This window comes from Antennarius striatus, chromosome 13 (assembly GCF_040054535.1).
Source record: "Antennarius striatus isolate MH-2024 chromosome 13, ASM4005453v1, whole genome shotgun sequence".
Lineage (NCBI taxonomy): Eukaryota > Metazoa > Chordata > Actinopteri > Lophiiformes > Antennariidae > Antennarius > Antennarius striatus.
Window position 1 is genome coordinate 5011908 of NC_090788.1, and position 24074 is coordinate 5035981.

The window sequence follows — 24074 nt, forward strand, 5'->3', positions numbered from 1 at the left end:
TAAGTTAAGATTATTCTCTTGATGTGTGTCTTGTTTTGTCTATTTTCTTTAAGAGGAGCAGAAACTTCAATTAAAATTCACATGTTTTGTGGGGGAACCCTGATGTCTACATCTCATAATTTCCTTCTATTATTTTTACGTTTGACCCACATTTTAATGTGGAGGATTTTGAGTTTGTCATGTTTTTAGAGGACGGATGGATGAATGAATCCCCTCCCAAAATTCTAGATAGCTTTTTTCTGACAGTTCCACCAATAAAAACAGAACAGGTAATACTTTGTAAAAAAAGGTGTGACATTTGACCTTTGGAAAGTTAGTACAGGTTCATTCAAGGTTGACGATGCGGCGCAGTCATTAAATACCCTCAGATGTTTTGTTAAATAAGGCTTTAGTGGAAAAGTTTGGGTCCATATTTTGCGATCCCATGACGGCTGTTTGTAAAGTCCAGTTAATAACCGCCTTCAGTAGAGAAGCCCTAAATGGACTGAAGGGTTCGGGTCACACAGATCTGCCCGCTGCACCGCCTCACTCACAGCGCCGGTCCGCATACCAAAGGCAAAGATAGAACTTATTAATTCCTAAAGATGAAAATTGATTTTCCTTTTCTTGTCTAAGTTTAAGATCCAAAGCATTAACGGATCAGGGTGTTAAATCTTTGGGATTATTACGATTTTCTTTCCTGGCTTCTTTTAAATAACGGAACAACTCAATGATCGCCTGGACAGAAGGTATGAAACATAAAGGTCAGGTAGAACTGTACCATGTTAACTTTAGGAGTGATGTTCCTGTAAGTTTCCTTTATCACAGATGGAAATTTAAACCTCAACAGAGAACCCTTTGGGACTATGAGGGTCAATGAAGTTGGATTTTTTTAAAAAATCTTATTTAAAAATTGTGGGTTTTTATGATGGTTGTGACTCAGGGGCTTGATATTAACATCTTGTATTCAATGTGGAAAAATAAAATCCATTGTATTGAGCTGTCTGAACTGTCTGTGTATTTTATTGCTCAGTTCATAAATAGCTTCAGTCTGTAAGCCTAAAATAAAATATGGGGGCTGAAACATTTTTGTTTCCAACTGTATTGTCAGATCTTATCTCAATCTGGATAATCCAGTTTAAACAAAATAACGTGCAAGGAAAGTAAAAATTAACATCAGGCAAACAATACGTTTATTTGGCTTAAAAGAGCCATAAATAAAATTTTATTCTCTCAATTTATTAACAAGCCACAGGAAGTCCGTGGCCGTCTAACACAGCACTTAAAACATCTCATTCTGGCGTGGTTCACAAAGACAGGAGGCCCTTTGGAGATCCTCGGAGCCGCCGATAATCTGAAGGCTGTCGTTCTCTCTTCCTTAGAAAATAAAAATAAAAATAAAACAAAACGTGGTAATACTGTACCAAACCGGAGGCAGAGCAGCGGGGGTATGCAGAAAGAAGTGCTTCAGAAAAGGGCGATGAACGCATTTGGAGAAACAACAATAATAATAATAATAACAATAAAAATAATAATAAACTATGGAAAAAAAAAAAAAAATCCCAAACTTTTATTTTTTTTTTTGCAAAGCTGAAGTAGAATGTGCTTGGCTTTCAACCACTGCAGGACTGCCACTCTTCTTCCCTCCCATCAGTCCGTTCTCTCCTCCTGTCTCGGTGGCGTTTTATTTTATTTTTTTTGTTTAAAATAAAAGTGAAATAATATTTAGAATGATAAAACCTATAGCAGCAGAAGAGTGACAGAGGAATAACAGCGAGAAGCAAAAAATGACCCCTGGATTTATAAAGGAAGGCATGAGTTAAGAAAGGTCCATGGATTTGGGCCCCGGGGGCCGGGCCTGTGATAAGTGGGGGAGAGGGGTTCCCCTCGACGCTCATCTCCTCTCGGCGGACGCCCTGCAGACGGCGGCCATGATGCAGCTGAATCGCTCGCACAGCTCCAGCGTGGAGTAGGTGGGAAGTTTGGGGGGGTCGTGGAAGCTTTTGATCTCCGTCGAGCAGTCCAGCAACTTGGGGAGGAAGTCGGTCAGCTTTTCCTGGAGGTTGGCTGCCGGCGGGAGGAAGACAGGAAGACAGATAACCAGAGATTAAACATCTGATTCCCAAACACAGAAATCTCAGGGTCAATATTTTCAGTGTGATACTGGCAGCAGATTGAAAGCATGTTCCAACAACAGGAGCAGATTGTAAAAACCCCCGCTGACAAGAGTCTGAGTGATAAAGCTCAGCTTTACACGCCGATCGTCCACCGTCTGAACTTCTGTTAAAAAAAAAATCCACCATTTCTTTATTTCCACTGACAGATCAGAAAACTATTCTTTACAGTCCCGCAAAATGTTATCCTTTTCATTTGTTTTTATATCAATAAGATTATCCTCGTAATTTTTTTTTTTTAATCTAACGGTTTAATTTCCACATGGTTGAATTTGAACCGCCGCTAAAAAAAATTATCAAGTGGACAGGAAGACGAAAGCGGCCGAATTAACTTCGAGCCGAATGTCAGGCGCTGCAAGGACTTCATGTGCGGCTATGTGGCTTTAAAGAGCAGTAAAAACATCGTTAAATTAAAGTCATAAGGCTGCAGCTAATGATGATTTCCGTCGCTGATTATTCTCAGTGAAAAGTTTCTCATTTAAGGAGCGAAAAAACAAGAAATATCTGCTGCTAACGAATTAAAACAACGACAGTTTAGTTTCTGAATCCACTGACTCTTAATAAGGTGTTTGTTTAAACAGGAAGGTTTCCTGATCTGTATTGGGGACCCTAGGTGGGATGAGTGTTTTTATTTGGGGGTGGGATGGGGGGGGTGACCTCACATTCCATCTCCTGGCCCAGGTAGGAACACCAGCGGTTCCTCATGTCCTCCACCGCCAGCAGGTCGCGCTCCGTCTCGTGGACCAGCAGCAGAGGGATGCAGGGCACCACCAGCTCGTTCATGATGCCAAGGCCCGTGGTCACCTCCGGCTCCTCCCCCGACTCAAACATGGCCGCCGCCTGCTCGTTCAGTTTCTACAGAGGGGGTTGAGAGGACGGGATGGGAACAGCGTCTTTAAAAACATTAGATCTTATGTTCACCGATCATCAACATTAGAGGGGTTAAACTAAGCTATTAGTCCACAATGGAGACACGAGGGCCGGTAGGATTGGTGGCAGCTTGAATCGATCACCTACCACTCCTTCGTTTCCCCCTGAGATTCTGACGGGGATACTTTAACGTGGAAGAGAAGCTGACGACTGACGTGATTGTTATTACTCTAAAACAATATTCTTTACCGTTTTGATCCTTGTTATTTTCTAGTTTCCATTCGTTCATAAAGGATAAGCAGCAGACAGCCGTTAAAGTGCCGACATTAATCCCATAGACATCATTACTGTCGCATCCCATCCTACGGCCACTTGAACTGAAGTGGCTCCTGTCGTTCCTAAAAAAAAATAATAAAAAAAACAGACCCGCGAGCTTTTGTTCCTGTTTTTGGAACACCTTCGCTGCGACGGACAAACTCGCTGACCTCCTCTGCGAGGAAACGACTCGTTCTTTCCAGGCAGGTTTGAAATCCAGGGGATGGGGGTGGGAGACCGGAGGGGGGGGGGTGGTAGTGGTGGGGGGCGGGGGACGACGACGACTGCGATCCAAGTGCAGGAACTGTGTCAACGTTAAACAGTGTTTTCAATTAAAACAAGAAACTGGAGGTAAACAGCTGAGCAGGACGCAGCCAGGAGTTCTGGCCAGAGATCCAAGATGACTGATGGCGGCTTTTTCTTTTTTGCAGAGCCGAGGTTTGAGGTTAGTCGAGGACACGCGCTTGTGTCTCATGGTAATGTGTTTATACTTTCTGGCTCTCCTGCTTCCTATTCCCACTCCAGTGATTACATTATGAGCACAATGCTGGTGTAAGGTTACCGAGTGCATCAGCGAGAGCGTTTCGCTACAGACCAGAATGAGAATGATCAAACCAAAAAAACCCAACAACAACAACAACAACAACAAAAAAACCCTCAACCCCTAACCATCACTCTTAGTGGAGGTGAAATCAAAAGACACTCATATCACGACGCTGAAAGGATTTTCATCTGTCAGTATCAGATGAAAAATAAATAAAATAAAAAACCTTCGCTGGAATCTATTGTGGGCTGCGAGCAAGCCAAAGCAATATCTCAGCAAAAGTAATTTGATTTTAGTACCACGGTTCGGTACTGAGGATGAGGAGGATGGGGGTGAGGGTGGGGGTGGGGTGGGTGCTTGGCTGCGTTAGTTCTGCTGAGTCACTTTGCAGAGGAAAGAGAGCGACAAAAAGAAGAGACCAAATCACAGGCAAACAACCAACGGACATAAAAAATAAAAAATAAATTTAAAAAAAGCATTCTGGAACGCACCCCGTGAGGCCATAACTCCACCTTTGTGATCCCCTTAATGGAGGAAATGTGACGTGAAGGAAATAACATATCCCCTTAATTTCAGGAGAGAATCGACGAGCTGTCCCGACATTAACCGGTGAGTTAGTGCCGGCGCCGCCTCACCAGCAAACACTCGCGCCGGTAATGGCCGAGGAGCTCCTCGCTGTGGCCTCTGTATAGCCCTTTGGACAAAAGCTCCTTGTTGTACTGGTAGGAGTAGATCAGATACATCAGGGCGTCCATGTAGCTGCAAGAGAGAGAAACACTCATGTTAACTTCAGATAATTTAGTAGCAGAGCTGCACTGAGACCTCAGAAAACTCTTTAAAGGAAGAAATGAACTCCATGAACTCCCTGCATTACTATAAACCCGGGAGGTTGCACAGACTGTGAGCTGCTGCCCCCTACAGGTGACATTCCACCTAGCCATAAATGTGATGCACGACACTGAACTCAGAGGTGGTAAAAGTTCTGGAAAGAGACTTTTCAACATCAGATATAAAGAATAGAGCTATAAAGGTGTCACCGTACTTTGTCTTCTGAAAGAACTCCAAGCCGGTCACCATGAAGACGGTGGTGTCGCGGAAATTCCGGTAGGCTTGATGCCACATCTGATTGAGACAAACACAAACAGCCACAGGCGAGACCGGTGACAGTCACTCTGATTGGCTAATAATGTTGGTGTGTGTTTCATATCTAACGACAGCTGCTGGAACAACTTCCTAATACTGCGTTAAAAGCATTTAGGAAATGACTCAAATCTCTTTCCACAGATTTTATTACAAGAGCTGGACGCGGCTCCGACGCTCATTCCTTCCAGTTTTTCCCCAGCGGTCATTTGTTGGGTGTTTCATGATCCAAAAAAATATTTTCCTTATAGACCACAATTGTAAAAGAGGCGTCTGTAAAATAGCAGACAGGACACCTCCAGCTGGTAAACGTGGTCAATAATTGCTCTTTATGTCCTGTAATTTAAGCCGGGATGGTTGGCGACGTTAAAAAGCACGAAGGCTTTATTGATGTTTGTGCGTCTGGATTGGCTGGGCTGCAGGAATGATGGGGTTAACGCAAAGGGGTAACCGGAATGCTTGAGGCTTTTTGACTCGATTCTTATTAGATTGAATTGGCACCACATTGGAGTCCAGCTCTTATAATGCATGCAGGTTTGAAGTTTCCACATGATCACCTCACAAGATATCAACATTTCAAACCGATTAGGAGTCGAATGTTTCCACACACCGAGAAGAAACGCCCAAAACAAAACCCAGAAGACATTCCTGCTGACCTCATATTCATCCATGTTGACCTCCTCAGGCTTAATCAGGTCCAGTTTGGCACGCGCCACATTCATAATGCTTTTACATCTGTGGGAGAGGTGAGGAAACAGGAAGTGGCGTTAGCCGCGAAACGGGCCAGAGACAATGTGAGGTAGCGCAGGAAATGAAAGAGTCCATTCCGCCTCTGGGCCTCCAACGCGCCGTAATGAATCGCCCTTCAGTGCTGAGAGAAGTGAAACGCTCCTCCGGAGGCTCCTATTCAGGCCACATGCACACACAAATCTAATTATCTCGCTCAAAATAGAGGAGAGGGGAGAAATCAATTTTTCACTCATGAATATGGATTGAGGCCAACAAGCCGTAGTTGAAAAGTTTGAAGAGAAAGTAAGGGGCTTTAGATACCCCCAATTACAGGAGCACGACAACATTAACATGGAGGGGAATCTTATTTGCCAGCAGTGTTATAAAAAAGTCTTTATTGGATATATATCTCTTCAGATTTCTGTTTGACGGAGACAAAAGTGATACTTTAGTGCTTTAATTTAAAGTACTGAAGTACTGTCCAAGTGATTCGGTTGAAACTGCAACGGGAAAGTCAGAGTCAAGCACTCTGTTGCCCTCTGCTGGACATTTTTTGAGAAGTAGTTGTTAAGTAGATGTTTAACACCGACCTCTCGTCGAAGGCCAGGTTTCTGTCGGCGAACTGCGTGAGCAGCGTTCTCTCCAGGATCTTCTTGGGCGCCTGGTTCTGGATGAAGTAGACGATGATGTGCTGCAGCCGGTAGTCGTTCTCCGGAGGCGTGTCCTCCTGGGCGAACCTCAGAAGACGAGCGTACTCCAACTTTATGGCCTGGACCAGAGAGACAGAGACGGAGGAGCTGCGGTGAAAACGGAATCGCAGCTTTGCAGGTGTCTGTATGACAGTGATCGCTGTGTTGACTTGTGAAAAAGATCAACAGCACAATTTAAAAGTGGGGAAGCAGTTTAGTACCCAACCACCTGTGAAATAACGGCCACGAGTTTCCCTTCTTCCAAGTTGCTGCGTAGAGAAACGTGTTTGTTGACGTATTAATGTCAGAGTGAAGCCAGTTGGATGAATAACGTCAGAACTTCATAATTTTTCTTTTAGATCAGGGGTGTCAAACTCATTTTTACCGAGGACCACGTCGTTTTTATAGCTGTCCTCAAAGGGCCAGACGTAATTTATAAATGTAACTCAATGTAAACTAAATGTAACTCTGAATTTATTAAACTTAATAAATTCAGAGTTAAATAACTCTGAATTTATTAAATTACAAACATTACAGTTGCACAGAAAAAGTATGTTTGTTTGTTGCTCTGTTATAATATAAATCTTTTTCATTTGTCAGGTTATTAAACCCACAGAACTCCATCAATCAAGGATCAAGAGAATAAAGAAAAATAAGATCAAACACAAGTTAAGACATTTACTTTGTTCAAAACTTTTTTTGTAAAAGTTAAAATAGGTTTATTTACTGCATTGTGGGAAATGTAGTTTTAGTTCACAGCACACTCTGACCTTTTATGCCCTCGCGGGCCACATAAAATGAAGTAACGGGCCACATTTGGCCCCCGGGCCTTGAGTTTGACACACGTGCTTTAGACAGTCGTATGAAAGGTGGGACGCGGGACAGGAAGGAAGCCAAATTAGGATGCAGACTTGCGTGGATGGGTGGGGCCAACAATACATTAGGATGTGGCGTGTTATTGAACATTTGACTCAAATTACACGAAAAAACTACCAAACCAATTCACACAAAGAATTTTAGGGGTGGAGGAGCAGGAGCCAAAAAGATAAATAGATATGTGTAGAATAAAGACAGCGCGTCGCGCTCCACTTGACGTGACCGGCCCCGAAACATCAGTCGCTTGAAAACGAGAGGGTATCGCCCACATCGGAGGTTGTGCTCTGTTCTGGATGTGACTGACGTCAGGAAGAGAACATGCAGCCCAGAAAGAGACGTTTCAAGTTGAGCACCAGCGAGCAGCAAATATATTTCCCCCAAGACCCCGTGTTTATTGAGTTCTTACTTACTGTAAAGGTTTTTCTTCATCTTAAGACAGTTTGACAAAGAACAGATGACAACAGCAGGAAAAGGGAGAGGTGGAGGTGTATGTATGGGGGTCGAGTGAGTGAGTGCAGAATGAGGAAAAGGTAGGAGGATAGTGTGTACCTTAAAAAAGGCAGCCTCAGGCCCATTCTTTTCATACACACTGCCGGATTTGCCAATGGCCATAATTACGCCCTGCATGTTGGGGGTCATCATTGCCTGCCCAGGAAGCAGGAGCCAAGTTAAACACAACAGGTCCATGTGATGAACTTGTGTCAACATCTAGGTTACCTGCTTGGAGGCACTAACAATAAAAAGCATACCACAGTCAGGGGGGCATGCTCCACATCACTCAGCACTTCATGCATTTGGTTAGAGTGACATATTTGTGAGGGAGGCAGCCGGTCAGTTAAACTGCATAGTGTGTAATCGTAAAAAAAAAATTAATAATAAATAAATAAATTAAAAACCAAAGGCAGCAGCCGTGTGACAGCTGTGTGTGACAGCCAGCCAAAAAAAAAAGTGCAGGGACACTCAAAACATAGTGACCTCCAGCTGTTACCAAGCAAAACTCATGAGACAAAATTAACAATGAATGCATGAAAAAACAGGATGTGTTTAAAAAAAAAAAAAAAAAAAAAAGCATCCCAGGGAAATGCTTTTTCTCTTTTATATATGCAGGTGAATATTAGCTATCAAATGGACAACAGGCTGATCCATAATTGTCCTTTTCTTTATTTTTCTTTCGGCTAAAAGGTCAACCTGCCTTTGTGCCAAGCGTAACACAAAAAATAAAAATAAAAAAAGGCCAAAGAGGTCCGTTTCGTTTCACATTTAGCGACGCCAATGGAATCAGTTGGCACAAAGAGTCAGATTTTCTCAGGTGTGAAAACCTGCTTTTGCGGAGCCGCGTGAAAAAAGGGCAACGATGCTCTCAATGCAGACATCAAACAGGCACAGACTCCAACAGAGCTGGTCTACGGCTACCTGATCATCATAGCCCCCCTCTTCTGACTCAATGACAAAGGTCCCCACATGGGGAATGGCAACCTCTATTGTGCGCTGGCCAGGGGACTCATCCTCCATGACCAGGTCAGGAGGATGTGTGGAGGGGGTGTTCGCCTCGGGCACAGGGGATGTGGGAGGAGGAGGAGACTGCAGAGAGACAGATGACACAGGATGGATAGAGTGTTGATGGAACGTCAAGGAACAGTAAATGTAAAGGAATACGTACAGACATATATTAGATCTGTACCCACAGCTGACTCTACAGATCAAACCGTTTTATTCTTTTTTTTGCAGACTCACAACATACTTTTGAGGAAACGGTGCTGGAAAGTTGAATATTTAAAGTAAGAATTAAAGGAAAGCGTTTTTTGGGGTTTTTTTTTGAGACAATGACTTGCCTGCGTGTAGAAAAAAAGCTTCCTTTCGAATGTTTTTGAACTATAACGGGACTAAATCTACATTTTATTCATTAGTGGTTACTATAATCCATCCTTTGCATAAACATGAGATGATCTTTTATTCACCTCGAGGCAGTGGAACTAAAAACAGCCGTACTGTATTGTTACAGTTGATTTGTCGAAGTTGTTAGCATGGGTTGCTTCCTTCTCTCGCAGTTCTAACCAAATGTAATGAGAAAACTTTGGACTTCAGACATGTGAGTCCAATACGCCCTTGTTTTTTTTTTTGTTTTTTTTAGCTGCGGTTTGGTTTCCAACAACTTTTGACAGACATTTCCTGCATTTTCGAGACGTCGTCGACAATCTCAGTTTCTATTCATGCTAGAAAACCCATGGTGATGTTTGGAGTCCTGACAGAAAACCCAAAAAGCTGCCCGTCTTGAGCTAGCATACACGACATGACGACAACTACGGATGAACGTAGTCACAAAAACCAAGAACTATAATAAAAAAATATCGTCGTTGCCAAATGTAACACTTTAGGAACCACAAATAAGACGTTTGTTTGCTTCATAATAATCCTCACGGGTTAAACTTCAGAAGACGTCCACGGGCTTCTCTCTCAACCTTTCGAGGACACATTGAACACAACAGATAAACGAGGATCCTACGGGAATCCTGAACTCAAGGAGATAAGGGATGCAGGTAAAATGCAGGTAACAATACAACCTTTTGTTGACTGATATGAACAAACTGACTTGTTTTTTGTTAAATGGCAGGACGTGTGATGCGTGACGATGACTGGATGAAGGTACGTCTGACTCACGGCGTTCAGCAGGGCTTCGGGGCTCCTTTCCTCCTGTTCTGCAACGGCCCTGGAGATGGCACGCTCCGTGTCCTCCTGCAGGTGTTTGGAGTCGTTGGTGGGCGACGGCTGCTCCATGTACTCGGGGTCCTGCTGGGGGGCTGCAGCAGGGACACCAGACCGCCAGAGAAACACACAATTAAAATAAAAATGGTTTAAAGCAGTAGTGGAAGACTGGAAGTGCCTTTCCTGTGATGGATTGCACATACTGTATCAATAGTATAAATATCAGGCAGCGCTCTCAGACTCAACGCCAATATTTCAAGGTTATCTCCCCATCCCTTAAGAACTCTCTAGGGAACCAGACGTCTTCTGTATTTATGTTGCCACAAACTATTGATTCTCAATAAGAGCTTTCATTTATATTCGGAGCGCCGTGACCCTGACCTGCGTTGTCTGGAGTGCTGGACTCGATGCTCATTGGCTGAGGGGAAGAGGAGGAAGTGGAGGTGTTGGACGCCGCCGAGGCGGCTGCGGCAGCCGCCACCAGGGCCAGCTTCTCCTGCTGGGCCTTGCGGGCCTGTAAGGTGTCCCACTCCTCGATTTCCTTGTCGAACAGTTCGTTGTCTTCCTTCACAAACTGCTTCAGGTCCGGGGGCAGTTTGTCCATGCCGCTGAGAATCTGTCCCGTTTCTTTGTCGAACTCCTCTGAACAGACAACAGAAAGGTACAAAGACTATAAGGTGATCTGTGTCAGGTTTTCATTTCCAACTTAGTTAAATCTTCACACTTGGAAAAATACACAGGTTTCAGCTCATAATAGGGGTCCTATTATGAAAAACACATTTTTTTCAAGTCTCTGCATATACACAATGATCCTCCTTCACCAACCAAATCCTACAATCTGGAAAAGAAACGCTTCCTGCATCAATAGATATATTAAAAAATGAAAAATCCACAGCAAATACGCTCTGATTTGTCACATTTTGGTTTGTGACGTGACAAACCGACTTGAATTGACCTATCCTGAGTCATATTTGTTTGTCCACCCGGATATGGACGTGGTCATCCCCGAGGGGGAGGTTGTTCAGGCTACGGTAGCGGTGTGCGGTAATGTCCGAGCTCAGAGCTACACACTGAAAGTTCCTCACAAACTGTTGAAGTCAGCTAGCATTTGGTTAACTAGTTAGCTCCGCTTCAGTCAGGTGTGTGTCTGCGTAAGGTGTATCTTCAGCGTCATAGCGAACACAGTCCACACCGCTCATAAACAAACAGCCGTTTTTAACAAGAGAGAGAAGAGAGAGTTACAAAGTTTTGAAAGAAAAGTTCCAGAATACGGCGATCGATCCGACGCTAGGACGCGCGCGTTAATGTGATACATGTAAACAAAATGCATTATGGGACCTTTAAGCTTTGGACGGTTGTTCCAGATCCTACCACTAGATGCCAGAATTATCCAGCAGATGTCCCCGTGGCTCCAAACAAGGATTCATCCACCATAACTTGTGATGTAACTACACCCATATGACCCCAACATGTTTTTACTGACCGGTGTTCTCTCCTGTGCTTCTATTTTAATGTGTTAACGAAACAGTTGTTCGCGAAGGGTGCAAAGCAAAGCTGCTGCCCGGCACCTCTTTGGATAATCTGTTGTCTACTTGTACTTGTCATGACAGTAATAAATTAAAATTAACCTGAATTCATCAAATAATAAGTCTTGATTCATTTTGACAACTATAATATGATTAATCTGAGCCTTTTTTTAATAAACTCATACTGAAATCCTATCATCTCTACTGTATATTCTTCTTCTTAGTCTTTATCCTTCTTCACATCCCATTTATCTGAAATACTGCTGTAATATTAGAATTTCCCAGTTGAGGATAATTAAAATATTTCTGTCTATGTCTTGTTTTCAAGCCTCTTGGTTTCCTCCTACGGGGTTCAACCCTCCATATCTACCTTCAATGAGGAAGGGCTTCTTGTCGTTGATGTACATGAGACAGTAGGCACTGGCGTTCCGGTAGCCTCCGAACGAATCCCTGACCAGCTCTTCCCAAGAAGACTTGGTGACAGAGATGTCGTTGTACTTCATCCAGCAGCGCTGGTGCGGGTCGTAGATGTAAGCCCAGTAGTGGCCGGCGTTAGCCTGGCCCTCGTGGACCAGCACAGCGTGAAGCCGGTATGGAACCTAGAAGAAAAACAAAAGAAGACTTAGAATTCTGATGCACAAATGGAGCAGTTTTTGTTTGATAAACATGAACGTGTCCGCTAAAATCACCGCTCACCTGCATCATAGATTTGTCAGAGTACATCAACTCTATGGTTCTGTGGATTCTTGTTATGCTGCCCTGCAGATCTGAAGGCAAGAACATAAAACAATCTATTGGAGCTGATTTTTTTTTAAAAACTTTTACAGTGTTCGTTTCCTTCCCAGTCCAGGGAGCGCTGCGGACGTGTCGCCCTACCTCGGGTGTCGTTTTCCACTTCACTCCTCCAGCGATGCAAGCAGCCCTCCAGCACACTCAACTCTTCTTCCGTGATGTTGCGTGGGGCAGGATGCATGGGGAGGTCGGGGGGTAACCTGGACTGGGTAAAAGGCTTATGAATGGGGACTCGCTGCTGCTGCTGCTGCTGCTGTGGCTGAGGCTGGGCTGCAGGGGGCGCTGTAGTGGGACCTGAGGCGAGGCTAGCGCTCTCTAGGGGAGGCAAGCAATCCTGCTCGGCCGTGCTGCAGATGACAGACACAGAATATAAATTCAGCGTTAAAAGAAACAGTTATAGATAAAGTATCTGACTCAATAGTCCTAAAAATTTAAGCACAAGCAAACTGAAGAACATTTAAGAAATGAAGATTAGAGCGCCAACAAAACATCTGTGGAAATTCCCTGAACTCTGTCCCGTGGTTTGTGAGGACATGTCGACAGACGATACACCTCCTAGTCACTGCCTGTCCCCCCCGGGTGACATAAATAGGCAGTGACCGTGAACAGTAGGCCTTCTGTTTAGAAACTTGCCTCGGTGGGGGCAGCGGTTGTCCTGTTGTGCCACCGGGCGGCGCCGACGAGTCGATGTCGTCGACGGGAGAGGTGCACACCGGCTTACTGGAGGCAAACTCCATGGCATACTGGAGGACATCTGCTAGAGGAAACCTTTTGGGGCCTGAACCGTAACTCAGATACCTGAGAGGGAACGGAAAGAAAGCGGGAGCGTCAAAGAGACAGAAGGAGGTCGAGGAAACACGAAAAAGTAGAGGGCGTAATGACAAACTACAAAGGACGGGTCCGGTGAGGAATTACTCTCCGCGGCCGTCCAGAGAGCGTTGCTGACCTTGGCTGAATAAACAAGTGCGGGAGGACAGGAAGTACCTCTCCAGTCGCTGCTGAAGCAGCGTCAGGTGCTCTTTGAGCCTCCGGATCTCCTCCCTCTTGATCCGGGTTATTTCCCTGTTCCTGTCCATGTACCTAACATCAGTAGGATCAGAGGAGACCATTCAGGTCTTCATTAGCACTGAGATCATTCCTGTATATTTTCCAAAAGCAACCAGCGCTGATATTTGTGTTACCTGTCCATGTAGAGCATAGACGGGAACTCCAGCTTGTTGTGGATCTTCTCAGGTCGTCCCAGCGCTTGGTTGAATTCAAATCTTGACAGTTCGAAGGTCAAAACAGGAGGGAGTTCTGTGAACCAGTGCTGAAAAATAAAGTTTTATTTGCTTAGCCAAGTTTGAAATTACACTCTGGAGAGTTTCTTTAACATTTTCACCCGTGACAGTATTAGTTCTGACAAACAGGAAGTGTGTGGTGATAACTCTTTCCACCTCTCTTTTCAACGTTTGTGCTGCTGAAAGTTTTCAGGTTTCAGCTCTTAAATTATAATTCAGGTCGCAACTGGAACTTTGGCTGTTTACTAACGGTTATGTCCCTCTTTTTGTGATGTCACTCTTAAGACGCCCCCACCCCCACCCCCTATCTCCGTGATGGCGGCTAGGGCTTTTCCAGAGGGCTTGGCGCTATGCTCATCTGTGCACTGGTAATTAGCTGCTCTCAGGTGCTGCGGGACTTGATGGGCGAGGCTACAGCTAACCAGAATAGCACGCCTCGTGTCACATAAGGGCGAGGAGGTCAACCCTTCATAGAGAATCTACCACAAAGGAGGAATTATTCTACCTGATTACAATAAGAAGACTACAAATACATCTGTAAATGATTTATTTCAAACATCTGAGGGTGAAAACAGGACTGCGTTCTTCGTGTCTTCGTGCTGCGTTGTCACCGACCTCTTGTCCGGACCTGGCAGAGTTCTCTGCCGAATGCAGGGACTCGATCTCGCCCTCGATCATCGCCGCCTCCAGACATTCATGGAGATCCTTGAAGCCGTTCACCTGGAGAGGGTACTGCCCGAACATCTCAGTGTTTTCAAACTTTTTACCTGTGGAATTAAACACATACAAGACAAAGACAGTCAGGATTACGCCAAACGTCCTTCTACCAGTTGTAAAACAAAGACTGTAAAAGGAAAAGCAGTAATGATCCATTTGACAATAATGAGTTCTACATGTTTGGCAATCGCTCATCATTTAGCAAATGTACAGACCCCCCCCGCGTCAACAAACTGACGAGACCCCCAGAAAAAGAACAGAGGAGTTGCCGGTGGACACGCAGATGAGACATTAAGGTCATTTTACGAGGACGGGGGCCCGCAGGCCAGGATTGTGTGGCTCCCAGCCAGTATTGTCATGCATAATAAGCACAATGTCAATCAGCCATCAAGGACTTCCACAATCAATGCAACTGCTACCCTCTTTTACATGGACCACAACTCATTACGACAAGGTCACCTTTCATTACTACGGGCTAGGACTTGCCAGCGTTCAGACTATTCAAATTCTTTATCTCTCTGTGCTTCTCCAGCTTTCGCTCAATGTTTAATCCAACGGGTCGGCTCACCTTCCAGGACACCCACAGCGAGGAAACGACCGTAGAAAAGCTCCACCATGGGATTCTTTGGCTTCTCACCCTCCCTAGGAATAAAAAAAAAAAAAAAAAGACAGCGTTCAAACACAGCGTAAAAGTCCTTACAGTGATTTTGCTCCACGTAAATAATCGACTGGACTCTGCACTCCAATGTAGCACAAATTGCACATCCTCCTCTTATAAAAGCTGTGGTTACCTGTCTTCCTCGGCCTTCATCTGGAAGGCATCCTCCAGCCAGTCGAGCAGCTTGTGGGTGAACTCGCTCACATCCTGCTGTAAAAGCACATGAATTCATAAAATTATGAAGGAGTCTTAAAACAAACAGAGGTCACAAAGTGAAAGTCCAGTCAGGAAAACGATGCTCTGTGTAACGTCTACTGATCTACGCTGGCCGGAGCTAAGGGCTGACTCGCTGACTGTTGGCAATCCACATCCTGCAACTCTCAGAAATCAATAGACGCTAGATATTCAGGTCAAACCCTGTCTAACCTGACTTCTACAGACTAGAGACATGAATGATGAACAGTGGGCTGACCTCGCTTCACCTCCTGAGACACTGGCTTAGTGTGAACGATCACATAAGGAGGGGAATGGAATGATTTTGTACAACTGCCATCCCTTCTTCACACCATACAACAGAAATACAAAACAGCTAAGTCTTTGTCGATATAATTTTTTTTGCAAAGTTCAGAGGGGATGATGTGGGTTTGGGGATTAATAGTTGGAGATTAGAGGGGTTAAGTGTCTCGGATTTAGTCAAGCCGAGTCAATAGAAACGGTGAAATTTAGCAGGCGAGCCCTTGGTGTGAAGGACTGGGTGAAAACAGAGGATAAAAGGTATTAAATAATAACAGTTCATGCCAAAAAAAAAAAAAAATTCTCCATCTTGGAACAAAAAATGTAGGAATAATTAAATCAGGACACAAAAGTGTGCCAGCAACTGAAGCACTAAAAAGTGCCCTCAAGTCTTACAACAACTAATCCGTATGTCTCAGCAAGATAAGAACTTATTTATACAAACATTCCCAGAAAGCACAGCAAATAAATCAGTCTACAAAAGCCAACAACACACAACATGGATACGACAGCTGTTTATAACCTTCCTTGTAAATATAAATAGGCAGGTAGCTTTAGGACTTTTAAATTGGAAACTATAACCAAGGCAGTCACAGACTGCAACATCCTGCGACGCCCCTGAATTCAAAATTTTACCCTGACCTACTTGCATAGGTCAAAGAGCAAAGCTAGTGCTCTGACCTACTGTCATTGATCAAAGCACTAGCTTTGGTCTATGGTCTTACACTGGCCTTCTCCCTCATCTTTCTATCTCATCCTGTTCTTGAGTGTACAAAAGTTGAAATTTGACCTTGACCTAGCTTTCTCAAGGTCAAGGTCACCCCATCTCATTTTCATCCCCTTTGTAATTAAGGCAATTAATTTACATACCATAATTATGTCCCTACAGTAAACAGAACTGATCCAGTCACAGAACGGAGGCAACTTATGATGCCACAAGTTTCATAGCTTCAAAGTGTCAAAGTTTCAGAGCAGATTGCGGGGAACTCCGCATTGAGTGAATGAAATGAAATGAAACATGAGGTCAGATATTTTCTTCAAGAACAAGAAAAAAAACTTTATTAACCGGTTACTATTATCTTTTTCCAGAACTTCAACAATATATTAAGTTTCTGATTTTGGTTTTCGTTCCATGAAGCGGTTCAAAGCCCTGCATGAGACACGCCTGCACTCTGACTTCAGATGACTGTTATGCACTTCATGTGTTTCTGCTCTCCTCCCTGCCAAGATAGGCAGCCAAAGCTCTGAGAACGTACCGTTTCAACCACTGAATTCAAATCAGTTTTTCTATTACACAAGCTGTTTTGGGGGGATAATTTCCATGTGAATAATCGCCATCACCCCCCCACACACACACACACCCCGCAGTGATTACAGACACCGTGACATTAATTTCCGCTGTAATCGCCCAAACCGGGTGAATGTTACTGCGTCAAGCAGTTTGTGGCTAGAAAGAGGCTTACCTGCTGCGACTCACTAGACTTGAAGGCATCCTTGAGGATTTCCACGGCCCGCGACGGATCCACGTATTTCCTTTTGGATCCCACCATGAGGGAGAAAAGGTTCCTCAGCTCCTGCATGAAGGGCAGGTTTCTGTGCTCCTGGACATAGGTAAGAACCAAACTTAGGCCAGAGCAGAGCTCCTCATCGCAAGGGTTAACAGAACATTTTCTTAGTTATAAGGTGGCTATAAAATGTGTTGATCAATGATTATTCAGTGGAGATGGAGTAAGATGTTGCAGCATCATAATGTCACAGTCAGAGGTCAGGGATTAAGACCAGAGGGAATAGCACAGAGATGCAAACATCCAGAGCAGATTAAACTCTCCCTGCATGATCATTTTAGTGGAACAGAGGGGAAACGCAGACGTCTGATCAGCCTGTGCTGGTCGGGATCAGGAACTTGTTCGCGCTGTGTTACGTGAATCAGAAGCGAAGCTAAGCTAAGCTGCTGCGACCTGGGGTCAAGAAGGCACAGCTGCTGCATAGAGGCTCATAGCACAGAAAGGGTTAAACCCTCAGAGCTTAACCACTGTCTGCTGCGATAATCTATAGACGGTTTGATGTGAGGTTCCACACACACACACACACACAGCCTTAATGACACTTTGGTTTCGTCGATGCTATGCATTTTCCACCCTGATCACTAGAAGAGAAAACAAAGGGGGGTGGGGGGGTCTTACCTTCTGGTTCCGAGGCAGGTCGTGGACTCGTGCTGGCGGCGAGTAGTTCAGCACCAGCCTCTGGAACTCCAGCAGGTTGAACAGAGACTTGAGGTAAAAGAAATGAAGACGTATTTAGTATCATCTCACTTTGTCCCATCAGAGGAAAACCATGTCAGTTTCTATCATATGCAGAATCACTGCAATACCCTGCTGATCCAGCAGGTGTCATCTGTGTGCTTTTAATCAGGTGTCGCTGGATGAACTCAATGTTAATGTAAATGAAATACATCTTCATGGATGATGGATGAGAACGCTAAAAGAGCTATTAATGCTGTAAGTTCTATTATTACTGATATAAAATATTAGATATGATCTAATGGGAGATTTTGGCCAAATCCCTCTATTATTTCTTCGCAGTTAAATCGTGTCATGATGTTTTTGATCAGAAAACGAACACACAGGTTGTGTTGTCTGCTTCAGAGACAAGAAGCTGTTTACTCCTGAGCGCAGGTTCCAGCACTGCCTCCTTTTAAGTCCAGGGGGGGTTACATTACAGCACCATGTGACGCTGTATCCGGTGTTCATCTAGCATATTTCTGCTCAGATCTATTTCTACCACTGACTCCGGCAGCAGATGAGAAGCTAAATCTTTGTGACAGCTTAGCTGGGATAAAGATTTCCATCATTTTTTTTCAGCGTGTAAACACCGTTAATGCTTCTAAGATGAGCGCAGGAAGATTAAACTGTTGATTTCTGCATCGATACAATATACTGCAAACAAATGGGAAGCATGAGAAACAGATATGGAGATGCTCATAGTTCACAGTCAGTTTTTAATGGATATCTTTCTATGATCTGGCTTTGCTGATGCTAACAATCGCAGTAAAAACATTCCTTCTCCATCTAGGCTGGATTAAATCCACATACAACAAGTATTTGAAGCATACGATCCTGAAAACCAGAGGCTACGCTGCCAAACGGCAGAAGTCCGTGGTGTGTTTCCTCTTGGCAACAAATACAAGTGTAAGAGCAACAGACAAAAGCTGTTTGGAACACAAAGGGTCTGCAGAAACATTCTGAATTAAAGGGCTGGTCATGTTTTTGTCACATCACCCCTTTTGGGCTCATGTGTGTATTTACACACCTGTATAACAGCACTGAACCAGCAGGTGTTGCCAACATTTTTGAGCCCCACGGGGCAGCTCTCTATCCTCTTTCTGTCGTGTGGGTTGGGCGAATCGCTCCATACTTCTGTGTGGGTTCGCTTCAGGCTGGCCTTGTTCTCCGCTATGCTGGCTTCCAAAACTCTACAAAAATACAAAAGAGGGAGAGAGAGAGAGAGAAGAATGTGGACTCAAATAAGACCATTGTACGGCGAGGAATAGTTTCTCTACCAAATAACCAGTAAGTTGATTTAACAATCATTCGATCGACATGATGGAAACACGGCTTCATCTTGTTCACAAAAAAACAAAAACAAACAAACCACTGTGCTGCAAACCTGGCTGAAGCCACAGCCAAGACAGAAAGTTCAAAAGCATTGTGTGATTCTCAGAAGTGACAAACTTCAACATCTTTAATGGATTCGAGGGGCTTTATCATCGGTTCACATCAGGTGAGTCAGAATGAGATTTAATTAAACTGCCAGAGAGAGGCTCCTGGGTATTGTGATTCAGTCAGGTCATATTGTACTCGATAATAAGGGTTTTGATTTAATGTCCGGTGTTCTCTTCAGTCAGGACATAATAAATTAATAGAAAGCATCCTGGAGCCTCACAGAGAATACAGCGCCACGGCTAAAACCCTTCTCTACGTGGCGTTTGACAAACCTACACTGACACAAAGCTGCTGAAGAATGTGGTTTTTAATGGCATTCAGCAGCATCGGCAAAATGTGCGTATACATATAGGGGTGGTGTAAGGGTAACCCCATACCCTCCCTGTCAGGGGCGTAAACAAAAGCAACGTCAATACAGGATCCTGCCGATTTTTATTCAGCGTTATATAACGTGAATGAATGCGGTATATTTTTCATCACACCCTGGGTGAAGATGGAGAAAACGTAGGAGGGAAGTGTTCAGAATTGGTCCAGAATTTCTTGGCGTGTTAGGCATGAGTAATGCTGCTGAGCCCACCTGCTGATGGCCTGCTCCTCATCGGTGATGCCTGTCTCTCTGAAGGCCCGGTTGGACTCCTCCAGGCTGAGAGCGATGGCCCTCTGCAGGTCATCTTTATCGTCCCCGGTCAGGTCGATCACGTCTGTGTGAAGTAAACCAGCCATACGTTAAAGACATACCGAAAACTCCCCGAAACCTCTCCGGAACTTCTTTGCCAAACCGCTAAGGTGAGCTGCTCACTGGTGTCTGCCTGGCTGCCCACGCTGATGTATCTGTCGCTGGCCACCTGCGATGTCTGGTAGTACGTCGTCTCATCTTGTTGCGGAACTTTGGCGTTCTTTTCCGTCAGAAACGCCACGGCCTCGGCCATGTCTCCATTGCTCACCTGCAGCGACACGTTAGGTGTTAAGGTTGGTGTCAGCTGGGTCATCCATACAGGGAAATAATCAGTCAGATTGAAAAGACCTTGTGTGCACGAGGAGGAATTGTATACATGGAAACAGTCTGTGTTATGTGATGAAAGAACACTTCGCTGTAAGTGTGAAACAGAAAGCGAGAGAGCAGCGCGGATCAGCAGTGATGTAAGGATTTAAAGAACTGGTGCGTTTGATGACGTACCTGCAGAGCCTGCTGAAGCAGCTGAACGTCTGTGGTGCCCGTCACTTCTCTCAACTGGTTTAGGAGCGTCTGCTGGTGCTGTGGAAGGACAGAACAAAGTTCAGAACGGAGTACGATGGGAAAAGAACCAAAATGTATATTTTCACATTAGAAATGTTGATTCATGAAATGAGTAAGTGAAGATTTATTTCCAAAACTGGGAGACTCTGCAGAAAGACAAACAGAATTAAAGGCTTGGATCATAATGACAAATGGGTTTCAAAGTGGACGATTGTGTACAGAAATGACCCTGAATGATACAGACTATGTGATAATTCATGATCTCCTAGGAAACAGGATGGCCTACCCATTTTTTCAACCTACAGACAATGATCTGTATTATATGTGTGATTATCTGTGATGAAATGTAAGTAAAGAACCATTAAAGGAGCGTTTTTGGTTTTCTTTTCTGACATCAGCTGATCAATTTAGGAATCTATACTAAAATTAACGTACAGAGCTGATACTGGACAGATCTGACCTCCTACATTCTCAGCCCCGTTGTTGAGTTCATGGAGGTCTGACTGGTTACTGATGTCAAACCCAGCTGGGCTGCATGGCCTCAGTACACACAGGCAGCCAGCGATGCACACTTAAAGTAAACGCAGCATAAATAGCATGGCAGTGCTCTTAATGTCACTCTCTGAGGCAAAACAATGGGAGCGGGACTTGCAATAAGGCAGCAGCACTGCACGAAGAATGCAGGCTTTCATTTAGCGTGTCTTTTGTGCATCGATTACCTGAAGTGCGTGAAATCTGTACAACCAATCTGAACAGATTTAAGATAAAATAAGATAAAATCGGATCTGCGTCTAAATCGTATGTCACAGTTAACCACCAAGAATGAATTTACTGCCGAAGAACATGACCGTAGATGTGGTAGGGAAAAATAACTCCCACTGACGTGAATGTAAACATCACATGACAACAAACACACAATATTTAGTTTACATTGCTCCTTCATTACCACCACTTGTTCTGGTCTGCACATTACATGCACAATTAAATGTTTTACTGTAAATCCTATCAGTTTCCGTTTCAAACTAAAGAATCCATGTCTGTGTATTCTGGCGTTTGTTACTGTGTCTTAGATGTTCAGTATAACAACAATGTAGTTTATAATAAAGTCAAAAAATGTTTTGTTTTTGAGGATAATATCGGAGGATTAATCAGCTCCAAAACTTGTTCTTAACTTATTTTTTCGGTCTTTGAAAATCAACCATCAGTTAAATTAATGAAGTATTCACAGAATTCTAACTTTTTTACTTGCAGCGTCCTTATATTTGACAGATTTTAATAGTTGGATTCAGGTAAACAGAAGATTACTGCGTGTTTTGGTCCCTGTCTGAGTCCAAAACACCCAGTCACTAGTGTGTGAGAGGGAAATTTATAACTGTGACACATTTGGGCCAAGTTAACCACAACGAACATTACACACACACACACACACACACACACACACACAAATACATGCACATACACACACACATTCACAAACACACACATTTCCATGTGACATGTCTGGCATGAGTGCTTGTTACACTGGCTGTCTGCCATCGGGAGGCTGCTGGTAAATAACACCACATAATTCCCTGCATGGGACGGGAACAAGTTGGAAACACCACAGCGATCTATGAACGGGGTATCCCCCCGAGAAACCAACAACTTCTCTGAATGTGGATCTGAAGAAGTTCCCAACAAAACAAAACAAACACACACAAAAAAAAACCCCCCAAAGCGCTCAGACAAGATCTCATGTCATTACAGGTCACTACATGAAAACCTCACCACACCCTGTTTTCCTGGAGTACTGATGACTGTAACTAAGTTCAACAGCACACATTTACACCCACAAAACAAGTCAAGTCTGCACACCTGTGAATGAAAACTACAGAAACAAAGCTAGATGATCCAAAAAAAAAAAAAGTTATATCATTTCATTTACAAATGCTGAATCAAGCACAGTTAAGAGGACATGTATTGGGCAATTTTAGTCTGATTTGGTTTCATTGTTTTTAATCATGGTTTAAACTTAGCCCATGAAAGGTCGCCCTGCATTAGAAGGTGTCTGTTACACTGCTACTTTGACATTTGAGTCATCGAGGGAAGGCTAAGTATTTATTTTATGTCAACGCTCCAGGCTCCTATCATCCCATCGGCGCTTCGCCTCACACAGCTAGCATCTGTTTGCATGTGGAGAAGGCTGAAAACAGTGGGTTCTGTGCTGCAGGACAGCGCTAACGTTGTGATTACGTAACCATTATGCAAACCTCATTTCTTTTCACGGGACTAGTTCAATTTAAGGGGCGCAGCTCCACCTAGTAGCGCAAAGATCTGGCGCTAAACCTACGCATGAACTACATCCGACCATGAGGTTACATAACTTAACAAGCACGTCGCAATGCTGGGTACATAAGAAATCCCATAACTGAGGATCTGCAATGAAAGATGTGGTTTTTATAAACGTGGAAAGACGTCAAAAGTATGACTGGGTGTAACCCGACAGGGAGCGATCACATGCTTTTTGTCTTCTTCCTCGCTGGATGACTTACTGAAAAGTGCGCCAGCAGCAGGGTTTCCACCCTCAACGCTGGTGATATCCAAGCATGTAAACAAAGCTAGGAGACAGGTGAACAGCGGGTTGTCTTTTAAGAAAATATGTCCACAAACAAACACGCAGGATCCAACCTTAAATGTGTCCTTCTCGTCGGCGCTAAGCGACATCATCGTGAATTCAGCAAAGACTCCCGTTCACATTAAATCTGAATCTGGCCTTGTTTTATTGCAATTGACGACACGGTTAGCTCAAGATGCTAACGCAACCGAGGGGGGGGGGGGTGTTGTCCATATGATTAAACACGGTAAATGACGGCTGTCGCTAAGGATTAATAATTTAAACACAGAATGATTTAACTTTGCGTCGCGCCTTTAGCTAACATTCGCCAATAGTGAGTAACGTATTGGGAGTGTTTGGTGCTAGCATTACGGTAGGCCTAGCATTGACAAGCAGACCTGTGGTTTTCAGCAGCACTCTCCAACGAGTAAACTCATATTAAAAATAAAACAGAAATGTAAGTCTTACAAATTAAAGAGCGGAATAGCCGCTCCCACGAATACTTTGAGTCATAAAACCACGCAGCTGTAAGCTTTGGCTAAAGTTATGTCGCCACCAAGTTAGCTTGCAAAAGCTTACCTTCTGAGAATGTTGCTGGAGGACATTCTGCTCCACAGTCATGGCGGGTTCAGAGACAGATGTGATTTAAGTCAAACCAGGAGTAGCAAACCACAAGTGGTAACTTCTCACTAAAACGAGTTTAAAACGCGATGCTACGATGTCCACTCCTTAATCAGCGACATTACGGGCGCCATGGCAGACTGACTAGCATAGGTCGTCAGCAGGCATGAAAACATTGCTCTGCGTTGCCTGCGATCTGGGATCGATTACCCATGTCTGTTTTGAGGTGCATGACGTCAAGGTACGGCCTCTAGAATTATAAAGAAGACTGCAAATAAATAAAAAATAATTGAAAATACAAAAAATAAAAAACAACGAGGACTGTAAATATAATTTACACGACCATAAAAAAAGTTTGGACACACTTTTTGCATTTCTTTATAATTTTTTTGGTCT

The 24074-nt window shown here is 44.0% G+C and overlaps 1 protein-coding gene across 2 annotated transcripts; it reads right to left on the reverse strand.

Annotated features, from left to right (window-relative positions):
* Positions 1-1053: 1053 nt before the first annotated feature.
* Positions 1054-23864, reverse strand: usp25 (ubiquitin specific peptidase 25). Of its 2 annotated transcripts, XM_068330639.1 has the most exons (26): positions 23637-23864; positions 20405-20482; positions 20027-20171; positions 19805-19928; positions 18815-18977; positions 17689-17775; positions 16969-17106; positions 15126-15202; positions 14903-14976; positions 14233-14384; positions 13519-13646; positions 13322-13417; positions 12971-13135; positions 12422-12684; positions 12242-12312; positions 11916-12144; positions 10401-10661; positions 9975-10114; positions 8730-8897; positions 7866-7961; positions 6342-6520; positions 5679-5757; positions 4925-5004; positions 4518-4641; positions 2816-3008; positions 1054-2046 (listed from the first exon to the last, which is right to left on the reverse strand). In XM_068330639.1, exons 1-26 carry the CDS (start codon positions 23676-23678, stop codon positions 1874-1876), a joined length of 3525 nt encoding a protein of 1174 aa, XP_068186740.1. In that variant the 5' UTR covers positions 23679-23864; the 3' UTR covers positions 1054-1873. The 2 variants fall into 2 exon arrangements, with proteins under 2 accessions (XP_068186740.1, XP_068186741.1); XM_068330640.1 differs by lacking the exons at positions 7866-7961; positions 8730-8897 and having other exon boundaries at positions 1055-2046.
* Positions 23865-24074: the final 210 nt, after the last annotated feature.